Here is a 24,250-nt window from a genome sequence, read left to right as displayed (position 1 = left end):
ATATTTATTAAGATTAATATCAGGCAAATATTTAGGTGTTATCAGTGTCACTACATATATTTGCCTTCTTCACTTATGCTCTTCAACTCAAGAGTGTGGCAACTCTTTTTAAGAGACTGCCTGGTTAGCAAATTCTTTTGGGCCAGTCCCTCCTCTCCTCTCCAGTTCTATATAGTTCCAGGATCTTGAGTTTCATCCTCCCTAACATGGGTACAGGTGCCTTTCCCCTTGTTTAGGTTGAGCTCTATTTACCTGTGTCAATGAAAGTGACTCCTTAGAAGATTATGTTAAAGAATTACTTCTCCTTTTATCTTTCTCAACAGTATTTCACTAGTACTGCCAGCTTCCTCTATATTCAATGTTGTTTCTTTATCAGTTCCAAGAGAAAGAGAGATAAGACTCTTTTTAGCAGTGCATATACATGGAAGGGGAAGAGGCAAAGCATGGCTTAAAATCAGAAAAACCATAACAACTATTCAACTCTCACTCTTAGTGGCTTAAATTGAATGCATTTGAAGGACTGAAACAGTATTTTCTTTTTGAAACCAAAGAGCCCCATCACCTTACCTTTTAACTGCGGCCACCAAAAAAGGTACTAAATCTGAGAACCTTTTTTTTCCCCCGGTACTGGAGAAGAGTTGCTCAAAATGTTTTTTTCATGGCCGCTTTGAGCAGTGACAGCTAAATTATTCTGTCTCATTTTCTGGATGGTGCAAGTCGTTGTGTGTGTGTGTGTGTTTCCCCCTGACTGTGGTTCTGAATTCAGATAATGAGTGATCATCCTAATGGTGCTTTCTTATTTGGTAGATGTACAATATTATGTTAACTTCATTTGGTATTTGATTGTCAGTTGTGGGTCTCTCTCTTTGAGCTGCTTTGATAGCTCCAAATACAATCATTGTTCATTCCTTGCATTTTCCTGCCTGCAGATGATTCAATGAAAGTGAAAGATGAATACGGTGAAAGGGATGAGAATATTTTAAAGCCAGAGCCCATGGGAAATGCAGAAGAGCCTGAAATTCCATACAGCTTTTCGAGAGAATATAATGAATATGAAAACATTAAGTTGGAAAGACATGTTGTCTCGTATGATAGTAGCAGGCCAACCAGTGGCAAGATGAACTGCGATGTGTGTGGACTCTCCTGCATTAGCTTCAATGTCTTAATGGTTCATAAGCGGAGCCATACTGGTAAATAAGTTTCCTTCATCCATTCTTCTGAAAACTGTCCTAATGCAGCCATGTGAGAAATGAAATGGTGAAATTTGGGACTTTTGATTACTTTCATTGATTTTTGCTATAATACTGATGTACCTCCCCCTCTCTGCATTTTCATTTACCCAGTGATTTTCATTCCTACTTTACTATGCATTTGGCAAACATTGCATATGCCATGAATAAAAACACTATAGTAAGCACAGTGTTCTAGGTCAGCCAAATATTTTTCTTCAGCTAATAAGTAGGAGTTGAATTTTGTGATATGCTTCTTAAGCATCTTTCATACATTTTTGCATAACTTTTTGAAAAGCAGACCTCCTTATTATATCGGGTTCAAATTTGATAGATGAAAGGATGTAGTTTTTATTATCAGTTTAAAATTTTTATCTTCAGACAAATAAACAGCCAGTCTATAGAACTGCATACAAACACAACAGTCCCATTGAGCCCAATAGATTCCATCTGACATTTGATATGAAATTTTAAAAAAGAGGTATTTATGGCCCTCAGTACCTTATTAGAGTTTGAGTATGTGATTCTTTTTTTCAGATTGAGATTATATTCAAACAGAATGCTAAGTAATGTTACAAATTTACATCTAGAAAGCACTTCTAGAGCTATCTTTCTCCCCCTCCCCACCCCCCCTCTGATCCAAGACAAGATGATACCTAAAATAGCCTTACTAGATGAATGCTTTTTCTCTTCTACAGAGAAAATTCTAGAAGTAAGTTGTATGCTTGCCTTGAAATATAGTTCCCAGCTGATCCCAATATGATATGAACAGATATTGTCTAAAAGATGAGCTTTTGCCATAGGCGTCTAATCTGTGCATATGCTTTGCCACTTGCTGGGTGATCAGAAGTCTCCTTTTTGTCCTTTTTAAAGGTGAACGCCCATTCCAGTGTAATCAGTGTGGGGCATCTTTTACTCAGAAAGGTAACCTCCTCCGCCACATTAAACTGCACACAGGGGAAAAACCTTTTAAGTGTCACCTCTGCAACTACGCATGCCAGAGAAGAGACGCACTCACAGGTCACCTTAGGACACATTCTGGTAAGTGAGAGCACTGAGCATTCCATATCTAGTAAATTTGTGTTTCTTAGTGCCCATTGAGGAAACTAGAAAGAGTTAAGTATGGAGGTTTTAATCCGTCATTCCTGTTCTGAAGGGTTACAACAGCAGAGACCTCTAGGGCTAATTACACTTCCATTAAGGCATTAATTGCTCTCCGTCTGGCTCAATGGAGATGATCATCTCCTCACCATCCTTGTTCCCTTAGAGAACAACACAGACAGGAAGAGCCTGCCCTATAAAAATGCCTTTTAAAATTTTGTGAAAAAATTATAGTCATTGGTATTTTCTTATGGTAAACTTTATTAAGAGATTATTTTCCTGAGAAACACATGCATACACTTTTCATTCAGAAGTCTGGACAAGCAAATGATGTACAGTTTGCAAACTGAGTGTAATTAATTGTCAGATGGTTTCTTTTGGCCATTCTGGGCTAAAAAATTTTTAATTGGGATATAACTGACAATGTGACATTATATTAGTTTTAGGTGTACATGGGGTAAATTTCTTAAACCTGACTTTTTTCTTGATCAGCCTATTTATTTTTAATCTCTAGAAGATGAGCAGAATTAAAAAAAAAACAAATAACTATGTTCTATCTTAATGTTTTCACATTTTATTTTAACCAAGCAAGATAATAAATTTTTTTTTCAACATTTAGAATTTCCCTCCTAGAAAACTAAAACTGAGTTTATTTTCAAATTTGGGACCTCATGTTCTTGATGTTATCTGGCAAACTTTTAATTGAAAAAAAAAAAAAAAAGGTTTGTTTTTATGTCAATCCATGTACTGCTTTGACTAAAACCCAGCCCCAAACCCACAACTGGTCACAATTCAGAGACTAAGGATTAAACAAATCAGCCCCAGCAAAACCCACCATGAGAGGTATTAAGTGGCAAAAGAAAGGTTTCATTTACAGCTCATCATTCAAAGTAATGAATTAAAGATGAGTTTAATCCAAAAAATTAGAACAGTCTTGTCTATTGCTTTTTTCAAGTAAGATCCAAATACAGTGGTCATTTTTGAGATAGATTCTACAGGACCCCAATTTATGCAGAACACTTAAAACATTTTTAGCCCTAGCAAACCTGCGTTCATTTTAATTTGGGATTCCAGAGGGATTGTTTAGTGCTTTATGTCCCAAAGACTCTGTTTTAAACAGAGCAAGAAGATTAAAAAATAAAAGTCTCAGTTCCTAAAACTCTGACAAATTCTTAGGGTACACTTTATCCACAAATCAGAAAAACCAGCCCTGCACAGTTGAAATTATTACTTACATATTTTAAGCAATAAAGCACTTGGAGGAGTTGGGAGGACAAAGGTGGCTTGAATTGTTGAGGAAATTTTGCTTTATCTCAGAAATTAAGATAAAGTCATTTTTGTAATTCATTCTTATTTCTATTATTCAAAAATATCTTCAGTTAGCTCAGTTTTTATTGATTTAGCCCAGATTTCACTATAGCCACTTGGCAAGGATAAGCTAAATTTATCCAAATATGTCAATGCTCTGAAAAGGCCATCAACTGGCTGAATGGCTAACTCCCAGCATTCTTTACTTACAAGCCAGATGGATGTCACAAAATAAGGAATCTCTTTCTGTTTCATTTTTAAGCCACACAAACCTCCTTGAAGAATAAAAAGGCCCTATATATTTTCCTAAAGAAACAAGATTGGATCTGGAGCCAAAACACCATGCTCAGCGATAGTCATTATCCAAATCCTTTCATTTGTGAAAGGAGGCTGTCCTTCCGAAGAAAACTCTAATGTGACCATAACCTGATTTTAGTTTATTAAATTTAAAAGTAGCATAGATGCAAAAATATCCAAATACCCTGGCTTCTCTCAGCAGTCTCATTCCTAAAGGATAGTTTGCATAGGACCCCAAGACATCATTTATTCTGTAACCGTGAGGGTCACTGAGTGCCCCTTGTGCTCTCCTTATAGTCGAGAAACCCTATAAGTGTGAGTTTTGTGGAAGGAGCTACAAGCAGAGAAGTTCCCTTGAGGAGCACAAGGAGCGCTGCCGTACGTTTCTTCAGAGCACGGACCTGGGTGAGACTGGTGAGTTCATGCAACACTCGTCCTATCTGCATGGAGTAAGCATCTGCTCTTCTAGGTGGTGGGATATAGTAGTAAGTAAAACAAACAAACAAACAAACAAACAAACAAACATCTGCCCTCACAGTTTATATTTCAGTGGAGACAGGCAGACCATAAGCAAAGGAAATAAGTAACATATACAGTTTCTTAGAAGATAGTTAAGTATTACGAAGAAAAATGAAGCAAGGAGGTACCTAGGTGGCTCAGTAGACTAGGCATCCAACTCTTGACTTCAGCTCAGGTCATGGTCTCATGGTTCTTGGGAATGAGCTCCACAGCACAGAGCCTGCTTGGGATTCTCTCTCCCCCCCTCTCTCTGCCCCTCCTCTCGCTCATACTCCCTCTCCCAAAATAAATAAATAAACTTTAAAAAAGAAAGGATGGAAGAAAAGGAAAGGAAAGGAAAGGGAAAGAAGAAAAAAGAAAAGAAAAGAAGAAGAAAAATGGAGCAGCTACTGGGGGCAGAACCTGAGTCAGGGAGCTGACATTTTAACAGGCTTAAAGGGACAAAGAGAAAGCCCTGCAGATAAGGAGGAAATAGCAAGTGCAAAGGCCCTGGGGCTTGAGTTTGACAAAGTATAAATAGTCCTGTGTCTCTGGAGCAGAGTGGGTAATAGAACATGTGGCCAGAAAGGAAAGGGGAAACCAGATCTTATCAAGCCTTGTGGGCTACTATGAAGGCTGACTTTTACTCTGAATGAAATTGAAGATCTTCAAAACATGTTGAAATGAAAGGTGACACTTTTCTCATTAAAAAAAAAAAATCACTCTACTTGCTATTGAGAATAGATTGTATTTGCAGCAAAATTGGGAATTGTTTGAGAGTCCAGTTAGGAAGCCATCGTAATAATTCAAGCAGGAGAAAATTGTGTCTTGGTAGTGGTAGAGGTGGTGAGAAATATTCTAATTCTATATATACTTTAAAGGTGGAGCCAACAGGATTTCTTAACAGATTGATGTGGGATGTGATGAAGAATGCAGTTGCATGGGGCACCTGGGTGGCTCAGCTGGTTAAGTGTCCAACTTCAGCTCAGGTCATGGTCTCGCAGTTCATAGGTTCAAGCCCTGTGTCAGGCTCTGTGCTGACAGCTCAGAGCCTGGAGCCTGCCCTTACCCCACTCATGTTCTGCCTCTCTCTCTCTCTCTCAAAAATAAATAAACATTAAAAAAAAAAAAAGAATGCAGTTGCCATTAACTGAAAAAGCAATTGAGAGTAGAGTGGGTTGAGGAGTGGCTAGGGCAGAGTCAGTTAAAACTACAAGGATTTTCTTTGTCCAAGGCCCCAAAATCATATATTTGTCTACTCCTATGATTTACTGTGATGCTTATCTTTGCCTTTGGGAGTTTCACATTTTATTTAGTGTTTTGAATTATATGCCTAGGAGAAATTGGTTGAAATACTAGATGCCTTTCCATATATCAATTATGGTTTTATTTCCTTTTCATTCTTCAGTTGAAATAGCATGAAACTTCTTTGTGTCACATCTCTGCAGTTGTCCTTTGTCCCATCCAGTTGACCATCATCCTGGTTCTGCAGCTTGGGTTGTCTAACATTTTCATTCGATTACTTGAACCGGTTGCATATTCAGAGTATTAAACCCTGAGGGGATTTGCTGTTTGACAGCAGTAGGTGCAGTTGAGTGGTTTGAAGGTTCTAAAGCAGAAAGATTACAAAAGTATGACAGAAACAATGGGAAATGGAGTGGAAATCATAAGTAGCTTAGCTGTACCTATTTTGAGTGAGAGGAAACTTTTGTTTTAGATAAAGCCTATTTTACAGTGTTAGGAACTGGCCAACTGAATTCCGTTGGTTTGCACGCTTCTGCTTTTTATCCTGATGGCATCTTTGGTTTTATCAAGGAGTTGGATTTCCTCCTTATTTCTAAAGAGAAATGTTTGCAACAGACAGTACTCTTAACTGTGAGACATTCCCAAGTTATCAACATCAATTGTATTCCAAATAGAATTATTGTATTTAAAGCTAGAAGGTTAAAGAAAGCATCTAGTCCTACCATCTCATTTTAGACATGAGGATATTGAAACTCATCAAAAATTCAGTGACTTGCTTAAAAATCACTAGAACTTTTCATGTTCCCATGGTTAAATATATTTTTTATTTTCAAAAATTCATTGCAATATAATTCACTTACCATAAAAGTCACCTTTTAAAGTGTACAATTCAGGGGCGCCTGGGTGGCTCAGTCAGGTAAGCATCTGACTTCAGCTCAGGTCATGATCTCACAGCTTGTGAGTTCAAGCCCCATATCAGGCTCTGTGCTGACAGCTCAGAGCCTGGAGCCTGCTTTGGATTCTGTCTCCGTCTCTCTGCCCCTCCTACCCCTGGCGTGCGCGCGCGCGCGCGCACGCGCGCGCACACACACACACACTCACTCTCTCTCTCTTTCTCTTAAATATAAATAAACATTAACAAATTAAAGTGTGCAATTCAGTAGTTTTTAACATATTCACAAAGTTATACAACCATCACCACTAATTCCATGACATTTTCATCACTCTCAAAAGAAACCTTGTACCCATTAGCAGTCATTCCCTCTTCCCCCTCTCTTTAGCCCCTGGCACCCACTGATCTACTTTCTGTCTTTATGGGTTTGCCTATTCTGAATATTTCACATAATTAGAATCATATAATACATGGCCTTTTATGTCTAGCTTCTTTCACTTAGCATAATGTTTTCAGGGCTCATCCATATTTAGCATGTATCAGCACTTCGTTCCTTTTTTATGGCCAAATAATATTCCGTTATATGGATTTACTGCATTTAAAATACAAATCTATTTATCAGTTAATAGACATTTTTTTTTTCCACTTTGGGAAAATATGGCTTGATTAGCTATTTTTTAAGGTTATACATTATCTGGTTAGTGAAAGAAATATGGTAACACACATATGAGTAGACATACACATATGCATGTATGTATGTCTTGATTCTCTTGGAAGTAGGGGAAAAGTCAGTACACTATCCCCTATGAGTAGCAAGTTCAAAATTATGGATTTTAAAGTAAGGTTACCATCTTATTTCCCATATCCACAATCATTTTTAGGAATTTCAAATTAGGAAAGTATCAAAGAAATATTTTAGCTGTCTTCAGTGGCTTAAGGTGATTCAGGAAATGCTGAAATACAGAAGTTGAGTTAATTTGCATTTCATAGGGTGGTTTGATGGATGCATGCAACATACTTTAAGTTTCAGTAAAAATAAACAAATAAATAAAGGGTTAACTGAGTCAGCAAGTTTTAATTTTTGTTGTTGTTGTTTAAAACAAGTATGTTGTAATGGTGGTTTCATGTTACAAAATGTTTAAAGTCAGTTTAATCAGGTATAATAAATACTGCATGTCAGTCAATATATTATTCTCTTTTATATTTCAAATAGTTCCCATGATTTTTCCTGAATTCCAAAATGTAAACATTAAAAAAAAATTATTTTTTTAAGTTTATTTATTTATTTTTTTAGTAATCTCTACACCCAACATGGGCCTCAAATCCATGACCCTAAGAACAAGGGTCATGGGCTCTTCTGAGTGAGCCAGCCAGGTGCCCCCAAAAACATAAAGAATGTTTATCCATACAAACCAATCTTTTTTTTTGGCGGGGGGGATGTTGAGAGAGAGAGTACAAGGGGGGAAGGGACAGACAGAGAGAATCTTTAAAAAAATTTTTTTTATATTTATTTATTTTTGAGAGAGAGAGAGAGAAAGAGCATGAGCAGGGGAGGGGTGGAGAGAGGGAGACACAGAATCTGAAGCAGGCTCCAGGCTCTGAGCCGTCAGCACAAGAGCCTGACGTGGGGCTTGAATTCACAGACTGCAAGATCATGACCTGAGCCAAAGTCAGACGCTTAACCTACTAAACCACCCAGGCACCCTGAGAGAGTGAGAGAGAGAGAGAGAGAGAGAGAGAGAGAGAGAATTTTTTTTTTTTAACGTTTATTTATTATTTTTGGGACAGAGAGAGACAGAGCATGAACGGGGGAGGGGCAGAGAGACAGGGAGACACAGAATCGGAAACAGGCTCCAGGCTCTGAGCCATCAGCCCAGAGCCTGACGCGGGGCTCGAACTCCCGGACCGCGAGATCGTGACCTGGCTGAGGTCGGACACTTAACCGACTGCGCCACCCAGGCGCCCCAAGAGAGAGAGAATCTTAAGCAGGCTCTATGCTGGGCATCCCATGACCATGAGATCATGACCTGAGCTGAAATCAAGAGTTGGATGCTTAACTGACTGAGCCACCCAGGTGCCATACCAAACTTTAATTACTGCCACTGCTCCCTATATGGTTTCCATTTTTGTTTCCTTCTTAAAATTGGGAGTCCCAGTCTGGATATCATGTTCCATTCTGAGCCTAACCAACATAGCATCACCAGTGGTATATCTCATCCCTTCATCCCTAGTTTTTAAAGTAATGATAGTAGTAATGTGCTACTGTGGGTATAGCATTTATTCATCAAGTACTTATTTTTTTTAAGTTTATTTATTTATTTATTTTGAGAGCAAAAGAGAGTGTGAGTGGGGGAGGAACAGAGAGAGAGGTAGAGAATCCTAAGCAGGCTCCACACTATCAGCACAGAGCCCAACGCAGGGCTTGATCTCATGAACCATGAGATCATGACCTGAGCCAAAATCAAGAGTTGGATGCTTAACCTATTGAACCACCCAGGCGCCCCCATTAAGTGCTTAGTGTAAATTGAAGTGCAGCCTAGTCTAAGACCCAAGCTTTGAGACAGACCTGCTCCCATCAGGAAGCAGGTCTTTATGGAAGCAGAACAGATAAAAAGACCTTGGACTGGAGACCAGTTTGCAAAAGAATGTTGTGTTGGGAAATAGGACTTCTGGCCTCACTAATCAGTTCTTTTTATTATTATTATTATTATTATTATTATTATTATTATTATTATTATTATTACTCAGATAGCATTTGTTAGATTCTCTAGGTGCCAGAGCTGTGGCAGAGTTGTTTGTAAAAATGAATGAAAGTTTAGCCCCTATCCTTGGAGAAATCACAATCCAACAAGGCAATGGGCATTTGATCTATTAATATAATACAAAGGTCTAAGAGAGGTACATGTGATACAGCTACTTCAGGCCAAGTTTTTACTCCAGACCTCATGAGTGACATCATCAAGATAATCCATTTCTGCTGTCTTAATGGAATGTATATGAAAAAAATAGAGAAGAACACGGATTTCATTTTCTCATTAGCTTGATTCTTATCCCAGAAAGGGACTAACAGCTGGCATAGAGATTCATTTAGCCTCATTTCACACAGATTATGAGTACTTGGAGCAGGACATATTTTTGTATGACAATGAGTTCTAGCAATAACAAGATTTTTAAAGTAATTGAATAATTATATTTATTTATGAATCTGGGAGTCACAACCTTTTATCCTCACTCTCATTGTTTCAGCTGAGCCAATACAAGCATGAGAATTTTAGAATAAACTTTTATTTTTCTCAAGAAGCAGACCAAAGAAAAAGTTTAAATGTTTTAAAAGTTGATTTTCCCAACTGATTTTTCTTCTTAAAAAGTGATACTATCTCACAGGTAGTATTCATTCTACTTGCTCAAAAAGGCAACAATTTTATGTAGCTTTTTTTGTTAGAACCTGCCTCAGTCTTTGATAGCAATCTTTTGTTAGACAATTCTCGTTACACAATAACACCCCTTTGTTCCACTGTCCATTAGCTACTTACTGACCACACCAGAGAAGAGACAGGAAGCAATGCCTCTTATTTGAGTTCCATTTAACACTTCAAGATCAAATGACAGATTTGGAACAAACACAAAAACACAACCAATTACACAGTTAAATCTGCAATCACTTTGAGATAGAAATTGCATCATTGGAAATAGTTAACTGAAAGACAGACAATTAAGACTTGTGTGGCGATTAAAGGTAGAAACTTGTTCTGTAATTATGACTTCATATTAGTTTTAATATTTTTTTCAACATGTCTTTAAAATCATTTTGCTAATGAAAATTGGTATAGCCACTATGTAGTAGGCAAGTGACATGAAGGGGAATTGATTCAGAATTACAGCCCTACCCCTATGCTCACTCATGAACCAAGTGTGTAAATTGCTTTTTGCCACTATCCCGTATTCCCCGCACCCACCCCTTGCAACATTAAACTGCCAAACACCACCCAGGAACGGATTTCCTATTTCATCATTTAAACCCATTATCTTGTCCCCTTACTATCTTGCCAAACTGGTTTCCCTCCACTTACATTTTTGAGACATGAGGTGGCAAGATAACAAGTCTAGACTCTATAAGTAGACAGTTGGGTCTTCAAGTTGAAGCAGAGGACCAAAAGCCAGTGGTCCTCTTTGTTTGTTTTTCAGTGTACTGCCTAAACTCCTCGTAATCCCAAAGAGATCCTCTAACTGCAGAGCATTTCTTTGTGTATTAAAGAGCAGACAGCAGCTGACCGATAACTGCAAGGCAAAAGACCTGCAGTTTGGGAAGAGTGCAGCACGTTCAATTGAAATGTTAGCCTTTGCCTAACTTGCCGATTTGACAATGGTTAACTCAGTAAAGATGAACATAATCTCTAGAGTGTGTTCACATGTCCGGTGACGGTTGGGATCTTGGAGTTGCTATTTTGAGTGAACAAGCCAGAGAGGGGCTTAGGGGGACAGAAGCCCTCTCGATTCGCTTCAGAGGATTTCTTTCACTCTATTGTGGGAATGGGAAAGTCTCCACCCATGTCCCCAATTATCTGTCCATCCACACACTTCAGAATGTTATCTTTTTAAATGTCAGGCATTTGGCCACTGGTTTACAGAGTAAGATTTATCTAGAAATGACTGTCAAGAGGAGCTTGGTGAGTAACCAGGGATAAAAGATGATGTTATCTCAGAAGGTTGCCATTTAGTGACATGCCCTCATTACATTATTTAGGTCATGTATCCCCGCTCTAGCATCCTCCCAAATATAGAAGATATTGAGTATGTGTCCTCAGAAAGCTGCTTGTGGTAATTGATAGTGACTTGGTAAAATGTAGACAGTGACTACTGAGAGCTCAATGGGAAAACTAGGCTGGCAACATAATGCTTGGGGTGAGTCCTGGGGCTGCAGGCACAAGATCTCTGGGAGATGATTGGCCCATTAGAAGAGTGACTGAAGATACCAATACAAATAGGGGTAAAATGGGGGTGGAATTAAAAATTCCCACAGGACTGTTTTTCATTCTCCTTTCGCTTTAAATCTTTCTGATAATAATACACAGTTGGGGGTAGGGAGAGGGCAGGGTGTGGATTTAATCCTCCCAAAGTTGCTCAAACCACAATGAATGTTCCCAGTCAAAGCACCCTTAGCTGTTTCTAAGAAAAAGCCTCCTTATAACAGCCTCAGGAACTGATTTCAAATCCCGGGCTTTTGTCTTTCATCTCTTTGCTCTTGGGGCTCAGGGTAGTGCCACATCTGGTGGTGGTTTGTGTGAAAGGAAATAATATATATAATAGTTTCCTGTTTGGTCATTTAAACCTGTCCCTGTGCTGGACAGAATTTGACCCACTTCACTCAATAGCAACGTGTCCTGTTGCTAAAGTACCCATTATTTACAATGGCCAGCCAGCCAAAGTGACAGTGCTTTACCACCAGCCCCAAAGCTGCCCAGGCCCCTTATTCCGACCCTTACTGTTTTCATTGACACATAGAGTGTTGTTAATAGCTTAAACCAGAGACTGGGACTTATTTCTTTGGAGCATATAATTATATTTGACAAGAAACTCACAAAGTCTAGTAAGTATGGTTATCATCGTCTTCTCTTAATCCTTTTTGGAGCCAGATTCCATTTTATTCCTGAATTTTAAAAACCGTGAGCTTTATAATTTATTGTGTAATGACCGGCAACCAAAAACTAAGACACGCTAATAATACAATGAAACATATTTGGTATTTTGAATTCCTTTTTCTAATTTGACTTTGGTTTTCTTGCCCTGACCATAATTGACAGTCCTGCCCTGGAGGTTTTTCTCTTTTGTTTACTTGCAGAGGTGGCCAATTTTCTTCTCTCTGGGCATACCAATTTGTGGTACTGAATGTCTGAGAGACCATGGAATTTGTGACATTATTTCTGTATATTAGAATCTGTTCACACAGCAAACTCTTCAACTACGGAATGAGCACTGACCATCCCTAAATCTGTGCATATATTTGAGAAGAAAAAAATCCATTCTGCGGCCATCACTTGCTTTTTACTCTAGTCTCTTAAACTAATTTCAATTTCTTCTTCCTTAGAGACATTAGAAATGTATGGATACATCATTTTAGTTTGGACCTCCTGAAATGCTTATGATAAAACAGAGAGGAATGTTTGTAGTAACACAATATGATTATGGAGGACAGGAGTGAACAAACTGTGACCCATGAGCCAAATGTAGCCAGCAGACTGTTTGTGTACGAGGTTTTTACATTTTTAAAGGGTGATGGGTTGGAGGAAAAATCAAAGAATGTGGAACAGAGACTAGATGTGTCCCACAAAGTTGAAAATATTTACTATCTGGCCCTTTACAGAAAAGTTTTCTGATCTGTAGCTTGGGCTAGCATCGTTTGCTAAAGTGTAAAGCCTTACATCTCGATCAGCTGGTATCTCTTTGAACTTTAGATACAGACTGTTATTGAGTACTACCTGCTATACCAGGGCAAATTATACTATACTTATTCCAATTTACTATTTAATCGATTAGATGTTAGTACTATCTATATATTCTAATGGTTTTCAATTCTGGCTGAATTTTAAAATCATCTGAAGAGCTTTAAAAATACTGTTGCCTAGGTGCCTACACCAGAGATCCTGATTTTAGGATCTGAAGGGGAAGCTGGGCATAGGTGTTTCCTACATTCTCTTCAGCTGATTCTAATGTTCAGGCAGGTCTGAGAACCACAGGCCTACACCATTTAGGGGTCTATTCGTGGATTAACAACTAGACCATATTCTTAGGCAGTTTTTATTTACATTGTTCATTAGAAATATAATAAAGATGCATTATACAAATTGCTCTTTAATTTCAAGACAGAAGTGTTGCTCAGGGAAATTCTGAGACAATTTTGAAATGTGAGGAGCATATGAAACAGATAATGCAGAGCCCAGAGAAATAGAATTTAAGAGATAGGAACTGAAAGGAACATGCTGGAAAAAAAGAAAAGGAAAGGAAAGAAAAAAGAAAACCACTCAGAATTACAATACACAAATCACTGAGTAGATTTCTTGCTGTCTGGGTAAGTGTATCTATTTTCAAAAGTGCTATTAACATAAACAGAACAGTAAATCTGGGGCACCATACTTTTTTTTTTTTTTTAAGTTGTTTAGAAGAATTATATCAGTCTGCAGGTGTCACACGCAGTTACTCAGAATCAGAAAGAAGGCTGATCGGGGGTTAGAAGATCTCCATCTATCTATCTTTTTGCAACCAACCACGTCCAGGCTGTTTATTTAATACTTCCTCTTGCTAATGAAGATACTGGTTGGGGATGGGTCGGGCTTTCCCATCTCAGCATAAGACTGCAAGATTTGAACGTGCCCCGGTGCTGGCTTCACTGACCACAGCAGGTACCCTGGGCAAGAATCTGAGCAGTAATAACAGGTAACAACAGAGTGTGCATCAGATGTCTGATACTTTTCCTTCCAGTTTATTTCCTTTTCTCCCTCATTTACCACCGTGTTCTTTTCCCTCTTCTTTTTACATTTTTCCAAACCAGCAAGTGCGGAGGCAAGACACATCAAAGCAGAGATGGGAAGTGAAAGAGCTCTCGTTCTGGACAGATTAGCAAGCAATGTGGCAAAACGAAAAAGCTCAATGCCTCAGAAATTCATTGGTAAGAATACAACCCTTTTTTTCCTGCTGTTGTTAGCAGATAGTTTAAATGATAACGTAGGATGCTTATATATTACACAGGCCCTTCCTAGCTTAATCTCTGTTAAAATAAGGTAATTGGTTTTCCATTGTACACTTTTATTCTTCATGCTTCATTTTGATACCTAGGGCAAATAGAATAAGATATTTTAACTGAATAATCTTAACTCCTGAAGATGGAAGTATTTGATATCCAATTTCCTAAATGGAGTTGGTGTTAAAAATGCTGTTCCTTCCTCTTTATTCTGAATGACATATGTTGCATGACAAACTTTGTGCAATTGACACCAGTAAGATGTTTGAAATAGCATTTCTGTAACCTTTTGTAGTTATATTTTACAAGTTGGTTCTGTAATCGTGCCCAAACTTTTTTTCATGCTCTAAAACTTACTGCCATTCTTTCTTGAATTTGATTGAGGACTGGCTTTAAGAGAATGTGGTTGGGAGAACATGGATTTAAATAACTAGGTTGGATTCAATCATTTGTCTTACAGGAGTTAATTTTTATGCCATTGGTTTTCACATTGTCAAACAATGGAGCAGAATGAGATGGCTAAAAAATAATTATGTTCATTAAAGTGTTAGGACTGCTGAACAGCAGAGATGTTTTGCCCAACTCTCCCAGATGTTTACATAAATGTGACCATGGTATTTAAAATAGATTTGTATTTGTGAAGAGGGCAGCTGAATTGAATGTATCAGTTTTGCTATAAATTGAAATTCAGTGATACTGAACAAAAATAGTTGTCACACAAAAATAGACCTCCCTCAACACCAGTAAAATTTTAGAGGACTGTCATTCTGTTTTTCCAAAGCTACTTGCTGCTATTGATTTCTCACTACAGTTCTTTTGTGCTTAATCTTCCCAATAGCTTTTACAGATATTACGTACCTACCTGGTTTTTAAATCTGATTAAATTTTATTATGGTCTAGGTCATTTTTTTACAGGCAGATATTTTATGTGAATTATAGAGATTTATTGAAAGAACTAATGTGTTTCAAAATTACCTAGCTTTGTATTTATGCTTATTTAGGTACTTATGCCTTCTTTATTTTATTTTGATTAGCTGAGAAGTTTTTGTATCCTTTTAATCACTTTAAGAATTGTGTCAGACTAAAGTTGGTGCATTTCAGTTTAGAAAGACACATCCCCCCCCCAACCCCCATTACCATTTCCCCCCTCCCTGGTGAGAAATGTCAAGGGGCATGTAGTGACTTCCATGTGGAGTTTAGGAGCAGTGGATCAATTGTGATTCCACGGCGCAATCTTAAGACATTGCTCATATATCTTTTGAGCTTGACTCCTGTGAAGAAGTTCTGACTGGAGTCAGAACAAAGGGAGAGTATAGTTGTTATTCTATGAGTGTAATTTACCTTGTAATTTATTTTGGGGAAAGTTTTGACTCTAGAAATGGCCGTACTTGATGTGGAGAGGGACATGGAGAGAAATGGGCAAGGAAAAAAATGTGAAGTGATGCAATTTCAATCCAATTATAGTCAATGCGTTTTGGCCTAAGAGAACTAAAATATGAGAGAAGGTGCTTAGTATAGCTGCCGTACAGCAATTGTTGAGCCAAAACCCTACTTAATATAATAAAAAATATAATAAAAGTTGCTTTGTTATCTTCATTGGTTTAAGAAAACACATTTCCTGTGTTCACTTCCATGCCACTCTACTTATTACATCAGGGATCTGTTCCATTTGTTACCCTTGTGACCGGAGGATTTCCACTCTTCATTTCCAGACTCATGAGAGATGCTTGTAGGTGCTGATTTCTCTCATCTTCTGAACCATCATTTTCTCTCTATGCTGGAATCAGGAAACCCAGTAGAGTTAGCTCTTGATTTGAGCTGAGGCAGCAACTTCAAGGCCCTGAATAACTGGGGGAAATTTTGTTTGGTAAATTGTGGTATGTAGTGCAGTAGGAAGAACACTGGATTTGAAGCCAAATCACCCAGGTTCCGATTCTAGCTCAGTCATTTCTTAACTCTGTGTGTTCAGACAAATCACATAACCTTTCTGGGCCTCTGTTTATTCATCTGTGAAATGAGGAGACTGAATAGGTGATGAGGTGATCGGGAAGGTCCCTCCCAGCTCTATCATTCTACAAGTCAGTGAGATGAATTAGCAAAGGCTGCAATTATGAATACCACTTTGTGTTTATAAACCCGTATGTGTAACTTCAGGTAACTGTTTTCTCAAAGCTGTACAGACAAGGTATTTATGTTATAAACCATATCAGATATTTTAGTTGTTGTTTTTTTTTTTTTTAGGAAGGTGTGGTTAAATCTGAGAATCTATCAAACAGCTGCATTTGGCCAACATTCATATATCTTACTGAGGGCATTGCTACTTCTTTGGCTCTTTCATCAGGAAATGGGGATAGCGCTCCTGCCATATCCATGATGTTCTTGTTCCTAAGCCCTGTTCTAATCTTCTAGCGTTAGCTTATATCTCTTCCTTTTAGAGATTATTTTTAAATAAAGGGTTTCCTTTATTTATTGAATCATTTAATGGAATCAACCTTTTTGATAGAAAACAGTAATATCGGGGGGCACCTGGGTGGCTCAGTCGGTTAAGCGGCCGACTTCAGCTCAGGTCACGATCTCACACTCCGTGAGTTCGAGCCCCGCGTCGGGCTCTGTGCTGACCGCTCAGAGCCTGGAGCCTGTTTCCGATTCTGTGTCTCCCTCTCTCTCTGCCCCTCCCCCGTTCATGCTCTGTCTCTCTCTGTCTCAAAAAATAAATAAACGTAAAAAAAAAAAAAAAAAAGAAAGAAAACAGTAATATCGGGGAGAGAAAAGGAACATTTGATACTGCAGTGTATGGGATGAAGAGCTACAAAACATCGGGGCTAATATTTTCTCTCCTCTTCTCTTCTGTCTCCTGTATTTCCTCTCCAAGGCACCATTTTCTGAAAAGATTCAGCTGCCAGGGAAATGGCAAAGGGTAAAGTGTGAAGGAAGAATGAGTCACTCCCTTTAATCCTTGCTGACAGTTGCACAGCACTCAGACCAACCTTTGCTTCCTTGACCTCTTGAACTATGAGGGTTAAGGTGAAGTTATACCATCAGGTCAGCCTGTTACTTTCCCAACAGGCTAGAGATAATCACCAGTAGGTAGCATCTTCCATCAATTAGAGATTAACTGAGGAAGAGGGACAGATTGGGTTAAACTCAGGTGCATTTAGAAACACAAAGGAGGTACTTGGGTAGTTCAGTTGGTTAAGCGTCAGACTTCCCGCTCAGGTCATGATCTTGCTGTCCGTGAGCTTGAGCCCCACATGAGGCTCTGTGCTGACAGCTCGGAGCCTGGAGCCTGCTTCAGATTCTGTGTCTCCCTCTCTCTCTGCCCCTCCCTTGCTCATGCTCTGTCCCTCTCTCTCCCTCAAAAATAGATAAACATTAAAAAAAATGTTTTAAAGGAAACACAAAGCATGCCTGTATTGAAGCATAGGAGTAAAATTAAATTGCCTACATAGGAGAAAAATAAAATAATTTCTTTCCTAATTCTCTAAGATGTTTTATTTCACTTTCCGTAAGATAGGACATAAATCAACACACATTCATTAGAAATCAGCATCTTTACATCATCAAAATAATTCTTAGTTGCTCTTTTCGAAGGACACGAAGGCCTCACTTTTAGCACCTAACCCTTTTAAGAGTTGTCCTTTCTCTGCATCTTATTCTCCTGTTATAAACTTGTTTGAATAGACTTCTAACTAGGCCATCTTCAAATACTTGGCTCAAAATAGAGGCCAGATTTCTCTCCTGGAGGGAGGAGGAAAATGACTACATTTCTGCATATTTCTTTTTCTGATTTTCATTCTTTCTCCAAAAACAGATGTGTTATTCCGACCAAAGTGGTTACCATAGCATCTCCTTATTATTTTTAATTTTATGTATTACTTTATTAAAGGAAGTTTTCATGTTGAAAAGAACTTGAAAACAGATCTCACTCAGCCGCGGTAAACATTCTGGTGAGGTTTTGACACTTCAACAAACACCATCGATTCTCCTTGTGAAGTAACTAATGAGAAATTGTCTGCTTTGGTTAACAGAGCGACAGGAAGCAGTTTGAAAACTCGTTTCTAACAGCAAAAAGTATCTTCTCCCACCCCTTCCCAAAGGGCTGAAATCTATAATCCTTTAAACATTATAAAATCATAGCATTTTAGGGCTTGAAGGGATATCAGGAACACCCAGTGAGTTCTTTCACCAGAGGAGGAAAAATTGGAGAGATGGCGAGATGCAACTAGTAGGTGACAGAGCAGGGTCAGGGCAAGGCCTAAAACATGCTGCAGTCCAAGGCCTTCCTTCCTTGGGAGGTCACCCCGAGCAGTGCATGTCATGTGTGCTACACCAGGGCTTTGGACAGTGGGGAGTGTAGTCATTGAAAGCTGGTGGAAGAAAAAGTCCCTGAAGAAGGGCAATCATTCTCCCTCAAGGGTGTGTTTTCTTGAGAAAAGAAGTCTTCCCCTGGTGACTCCATCAGGACCGATGACATCCAATAGTACCTCTCACAGAGGACAAGGCTTCTGCAACAACAAAACGGTTTCCAGCTCAGTTTTCCTCACTGCCACCCCCATCACTCTCTCTCTGTTTGCTCCCCTTCTTGCCTGTTCTGTGGCTCCCCACTGCTTTCCTCCTCCTGGAAGAAATGTTAGTCACTTTGGTCTCATTTAGATTGAGATCAGAGCCATCATCTCATCAGATATTCCATTTACCCTACTTACCTGCCCCCCTCCCTTTTTTTGACATGTACTTGCAGTAAGAGTAAGCGATAATACGCATGGGATATGGTATGAAGGTAGTGGCAAATACATTTCAGTGACTTGAAGAAACTTCAAAAGAAAACCTGAATATTTCACATCACCCCTCATGATGACTATAATAGTAGAAATGTGTTATTTTCCTAAAGTTCAAATCATTCCCCCCCATCTTCAAAAAAACCTTTCAGTGGCTTCCCAATGGAATAAAATCTGAACCACCCAGGTGTTCTGAGCCTTGCACAATCTGTCTCCAAGTTACCTTTTCTCATTTTATCATTTCAGCCAAGTAATCTTTTAATTCAGCCACAGTGAACTACTTCCACTTCTGTGTAATACTTTCCCTCTTATATGTAATGGTTCTGTCCATGCTGTCTGTCTGGAATACCATCACTCACATCTGCCTTTAGAAGTACACATGGTCAGGGGGCGCCTGGGTGGCTCAGTCGGTTAAGATCTGATTTTGGCCCAGGTCATGATCTCACAGTTTTTGAGTTCAAGCCCCACATCGGGCTCTGTGCTGATAGCTCAGAGCCTGGAGCCTGCTTCGGATTCTGTGTCTCCGCCTCTCTCTACCCCTCCCCTGCTCACGCTCTGTGTCTCTCTGTCTCTCAATAATAAATAAATGTTAAAAAAATAAAAAATAAATAAATAAAAGAAGTACACATGGTCAGGAGGTGCCTGGGTGGTTCAGTCGGTTAAGTTTCTGATTTTGGCTCAGGTCATGCATGATCTCTTGGTTCTTGAGATCAAGCCCCTCATTGGGCTTGCTGTTGTCAGTGCTGAGTCTGCTTGGGATTTTCCCTCTGTCTGTCCCCCACTCTTGTACTCTCACTTGCGTGGTGCTCTCTCTCTCAAAATAAATAAATAAACAAACAAACAAAAAAAGCACACACATCGTCTACATTCGCATAGTCTCCTGAGTCCTCTCTTTACTCTGTTCTCCCCCTGCACTCAAGGCAAGCTTAAAACAGTTTGGTGATATATAGAACTGTCTTCACCACAATCACTGCCACCACCTCAGATAACAAGGAGACTTTAAAGAACAGAGGCGCCTGAGTGGCTCAATCAGTTAAGCATCTGACTTTGGCTCAGGTCATGATCTCTCAGTCCTTGAATTTGAGCCTCACATCGGACTCTGTGCTGACAGCTCAGAGCCTGGAGGCTGCTTCAGATTCTGTGTCACCCTCTCTCTCTGCCCTTCCCCCGCTTGTGCTCTGTCTCTGTCTCTGTCTCTCTCTCAAAAATAAACATTAAAAAAATTTTTTTAAATAAAGAATAGATTAATATTTGTCTCACATTACATGACATATTTGAGAAGCTGTCCATATTATTCTCTTTACTCTCTTGACTACTGTATGCTTTGTATTAGGGGTACTGATTTGTAATGAAATTGCATAAATGCTACATTTCCTATTGGATTGCAATTATGTTTATATTCCTCAAAGCACGTAACATGGTGTGAGGCTAATAATAATAATAATAATAATAATAATAAATGATCTACCACTTATTAAGTGTTTACATTTGCCAGGCATTCGTTTAAGCACTTACAGATACAACAATTCTGTGCATCATAGATATTTCTTGAATGCACGTTGCTGGTCCATTTGGAATAAAGCACAGTTGCTGGTCCACTGCTTATGGGAACCACCCCAGCAGAGAATCTGAAGTCACTGTCCATGGTGGGATTGTGCAGCCATGGGCAAGGTAGCATCCAGGAAACAGCAGTTAATGCTCATGGACAGATATATTTAGGCCCTTAGATTGCATCCTAGTTCTCCATTTACTGACTAACCGACCTTAGCAAATTAACCTGTTTGTAGGTTAGGTTCTTCATCTGACTAAGAGATGCTAATTCACCTTAGGCAAATGAGACAATATACAAAAAGTACCTAGGACAGCACTGGGTATATAGTAAGGGCTCAATAAATAGTAGCTATTCCTTTTAGTATTATATATAAGGCACAGGGCTAGGTAGTGTGAAGTATAAAACCCAGAAGTAGGGGCGCCTGGGTGGCTCAGTCGGTTAAGCATCCGACTTTGGCTCAGGTCATGATCTCATGGTTCATGGGTTCAAGCCCCGCGTCGGGGTCTGTGCTGACAGCTCGGAGCCTGGAGCCTGCTTCAGATTCTGTGTCTCCCTCTTTCTCTGCCCCTCCCCTGCTCATACACTGTCTCTCTCTGTCTCAAAAATAAATAAAAATATTTAAAAAAATAAAAATAAAAAAAACCCAGAAGTAAACAGATTAGGGTGGTGGGTATTGCTTGGCCCCAAAGGCAGAGGTCTAAATCCGTGTGCTCAGCTAAGGTCCCTTTTAGCTCTAGGCTGTGATTCTGTCTGTACTTTCAAGTTGGCACTTAGAAGCCAACAACCATATGCCCTCACCACATCGCAGCAATTCAGGTCAGGCAGTTGCTCAGTTTAGAGTTACCAAAGCCTAGATGATAGGGATTGAGGGATTGACACCTTTAAAAGGAAACACGGGTAAGTAGTGGCCCAACCAGGCAGCCTTGGTTCCTAAACTCAGAACTTTTTGCTGCCATTTGTACTTTCATCAGAAGGAAACCTCTAATTCAGCCTGAAGCTGCTATCATTAAGCATTCAAAGGTGTGGTACGATTTTGACTACAAGCTGGACTAGAGGCTCTGTGCAGGTTTGGGAGAAGTTACACTCTTGTGGTTTGACTAACCTTTTTTATGAGTATGTTACTAAAGAAACGTGAGCTGTTGGCTTTTCAATTACTGTAGCTTACCCCTTCTGAGTTTCATACACATTGAGTCATCGTGTCTACAGGTGACTGATAATCATCTGCACTACTCAAGTTACCGTAACTCAGAGATGAGGGGATCTGATGATTGTAGGTTGCGTGCACGTGAAGATCTGAGGCTCTCCCATCTTCACAATGAACAATAGTCTGTGTTAACCACAGAACTCAGTCACATATTTCCACTCATCCAAGGGTTTATTTCCCTCTTACTGTTTTGCCTCTTACAACTTTAGCACTCAGCTGTTTTCTGACATGTGCTGCAGGTGGTATAGACTCTGAAACTGTAGGCCTAGTTCAGTAAAGCGAACTCTTGGGAGAAAGGATAAAAGCAGAGTTTATGATGTGCCTACCCCACCCCGGAAACTTTCTGGAACCTCTCTGTTAGGTGAAAAGATAAAAAAGGTTCTCACGGACCCCTGGTATCTGGGGAGTTGAGTAGAACCAGCCACACTGGAAAATCATCGATGACCTTGAAAAGGCCAGGAAACCAAAGTTCATCATTTCTGTGTCACGTTCAGGAGAATGAATATTTGTGACCTTAGCTGGCTTTCATGTTCTCAGCCTCATTCTTTCAAACAGCTTTGATCAAAGATATATTCAATCTGGAAGCTGAAAATAAGAACCACTGATGACTTTGGCAAAGGTCTACTTTTCTGTTGCTTTTTATTGAGTTGCCAAAGCAGGGTGTTTTTCTTTGCATATTTTTTCTCTCAGGTATTTGTCTAGAAACTATCATATTGGCCTTAAGGTAGTGGGGATGCAGGACAAATCCATCTGATTCCATTAGATCTTCTAGCTGCTCTTTCTGGCTCCCATTTCTCACTGTTCTGGTCTATCTTACACTTTGCTGTTCCATTAATATCCTGAAAATAAAATTTTGACCCAAGCCTCCCTTGCTCAAGGGCATGTGGCAGTTTGTTCTTCGTTCAAATCCAAATCCAATTTCAGAATGCCCATCGTTTGGTTTCACCATGTGTTACCTTTTTTCAGTATCTCCCCAAATGTGGAATGCAAAATGCCAGGAGGCCCATGGGGCAAGAAAATTATTTCGTTTTTTAGTTCTCTCTCAATCTTCTTGATTATACCAAAGGAAAAATGTTTAGACTTAATTTGATGTTAGATTTCATTAATACTAATCTCACACTTGGCAATCTCTGTTTTTAGCAGAGAGAGGGGATGTTTGTTTCCAAGTAGTCACAGTATCTGATCAAAACTTAAGTAAATCGCTCTATTTCATTGTCTTTATTTTTCATAACTACCTTCTATTTGCGGTAAGTGATTCTGGTTTTCCATTTGTGTTAGTAATATAAAGTTTACTTAAAAAGCAAACTTGCGGGGTGCCTGGGTGGCTCCATCAGTTAAGTGTCAGACTTAGGCTCAGGCCATGATCTCACGGTTCGTGTTTTTGAGCCCCGCGTTGCGCTCTGTACTGATAGCTCAGATAGCTGGAGCCTGCTTTGGATTCTGTGTCTCTGTCTCTCTGCCCCTCGCCTGCTTCTCTCTCTTTCTTTCTCTTTCTCTCTCTCTCTCTCTCTCTCTCTCTCTCTCAAAAGGTAAATAAACATAGGGGCGCCTGGGTGGCTCAGTCGGTTGAGCGTCTGACTTCGGCTCAGGTCATGATCTCGTGGTTCGTGGGTTCAAGCCCCGCGTCGGGCTCTGTGCTGACAGCTCGGAGCCTGGAGCCTGCTTAGGATTCTGTGTCCCCTCTCTCTCCACCCCACCCCACCCCTGCTTGTGCTCTGTCTGTCTTTCAAAAATGAATAAACATTAAAAAAAAAAGGTAAATAAACATTAAAAAAAGAAAGAAAGAAAGAAGAAGCAAACTCAGGGCACCTAGGTGACTTGGTCAGTTAGACATTCAACTCTTGATTTCGGCTTGGGTCATTATCTCAGGTTCATGAGATAGAACCCCACATCAGGCTCCATGCTTCTAGAGCAGAGCCTGCTTGGGATTCTCTCTCTCTCTCTCTCTCTCTCTCTCTCTCTCCCCCCCCCCATCCCTCTCTCTCTCTGCCCCTCCCCCACTGGCACACGGGCACACACACTCTCCCTTTCAAAATAAATAAACATTTTTTAAAAGAAAATTCATTTTAGCAAAAAAAAAAAAAAAAAAAACCAGAGAAAGAAAAGGCAAGCTGATTCCAACAAAACAAAAAGTCCTAACATTTACCAAGTGCTTTCTATGTACTAGGCATTTTTCTAAGCACTTCCCAGTGACCCTGGGTGGCAGATACAATTATTATCCCCATTATACATGAGGACATGGAGCCATAGACACGTTAAGTAACTTGCCCAAGGTCACACAATGGGTAACTGATGAGCCAGCATCAGATCCAGTCCCATCTGGCCCTATTGCCCAGGCACTCAACCGCCACACCACCCTGAGGTGCCAGTATTGCAGAACGTGAGGGAATAAGTGAAGTTTCAGAAATGCTGTA

The 24,250-nt window shown here is 39.5% G+C and overlaps 1 protein-coding gene, 1 long non-coding RNA gene and 1 other non-coding gene across 5 annotated transcripts in view; all 3 read left to right on the top strand.

Moving 5' to 3' along the window:
* The window catches only part of IKZF3 (IKAROS family zinc finger 3), a 94,784-nt gene that overhangs the window by 62,113 nt on the left and 8,421 nt on the right, over positions 1–24,250 (top strand). For 2 of the 3 annotated variants that reach the window (XM_086687211.1, XM_086687210.1), the window contains exons 4-7: positions 930–1,190; positions 2,103–2,270; positions 4,233–4,349; positions 14,117–14,233. In XM_086687211.1, coding sequence (XP_086543337.1) covers positions 930–1,190; positions 2,103–2,270; positions 4,233–4,349; positions 14,117–14,233 — 663 coding nt within the window. Of the gene's footprint in view, positions 1–929; positions 1,191–2,102; positions 2,271–4,232; positions 4,350–13,762; positions 13,992–14,116; positions 14,234–24,250 lie in introns of those variants that run through there. The other variant, XM_086687212.1, reaches the window with a different exon arrangement.
* On the top strand, positions 14,240–23,561 carry LOC147574342 (uncharacterized). Its single transcript, XR_015244142.1, has 2 exons — positions 14,240–16,835; positions 17,078–23,561. It is a non-coding gene; the product is annotated as an uncharacterized LOC147574342 (long non-coding RNA).
* Positions 23,384–23,468, top strand: TRNAR-UCG (transfer RNA arginine (anticodon UCG)). The gene has a single exon. It is a non-coding gene; the product is annotated as a tRNA-Arg (tRNA).

The sequence above is a fragment of the Puma concolor genome, chromosome E1 (assembly GCF_028749965.1).
Source record: "Puma concolor isolate L17-30 chromosome E1, mPumCon1.1.hap2, whole genome shotgun sequence".
Lineage (NCBI taxonomy): Eukaryota > Metazoa > Chordata > Mammalia > Carnivora > Felidae > Puma > Puma concolor.
Note: the sequence above shows the minus strand (reverse complement) of the source record. Positions and strands in the feature narration are given on the sequence as shown.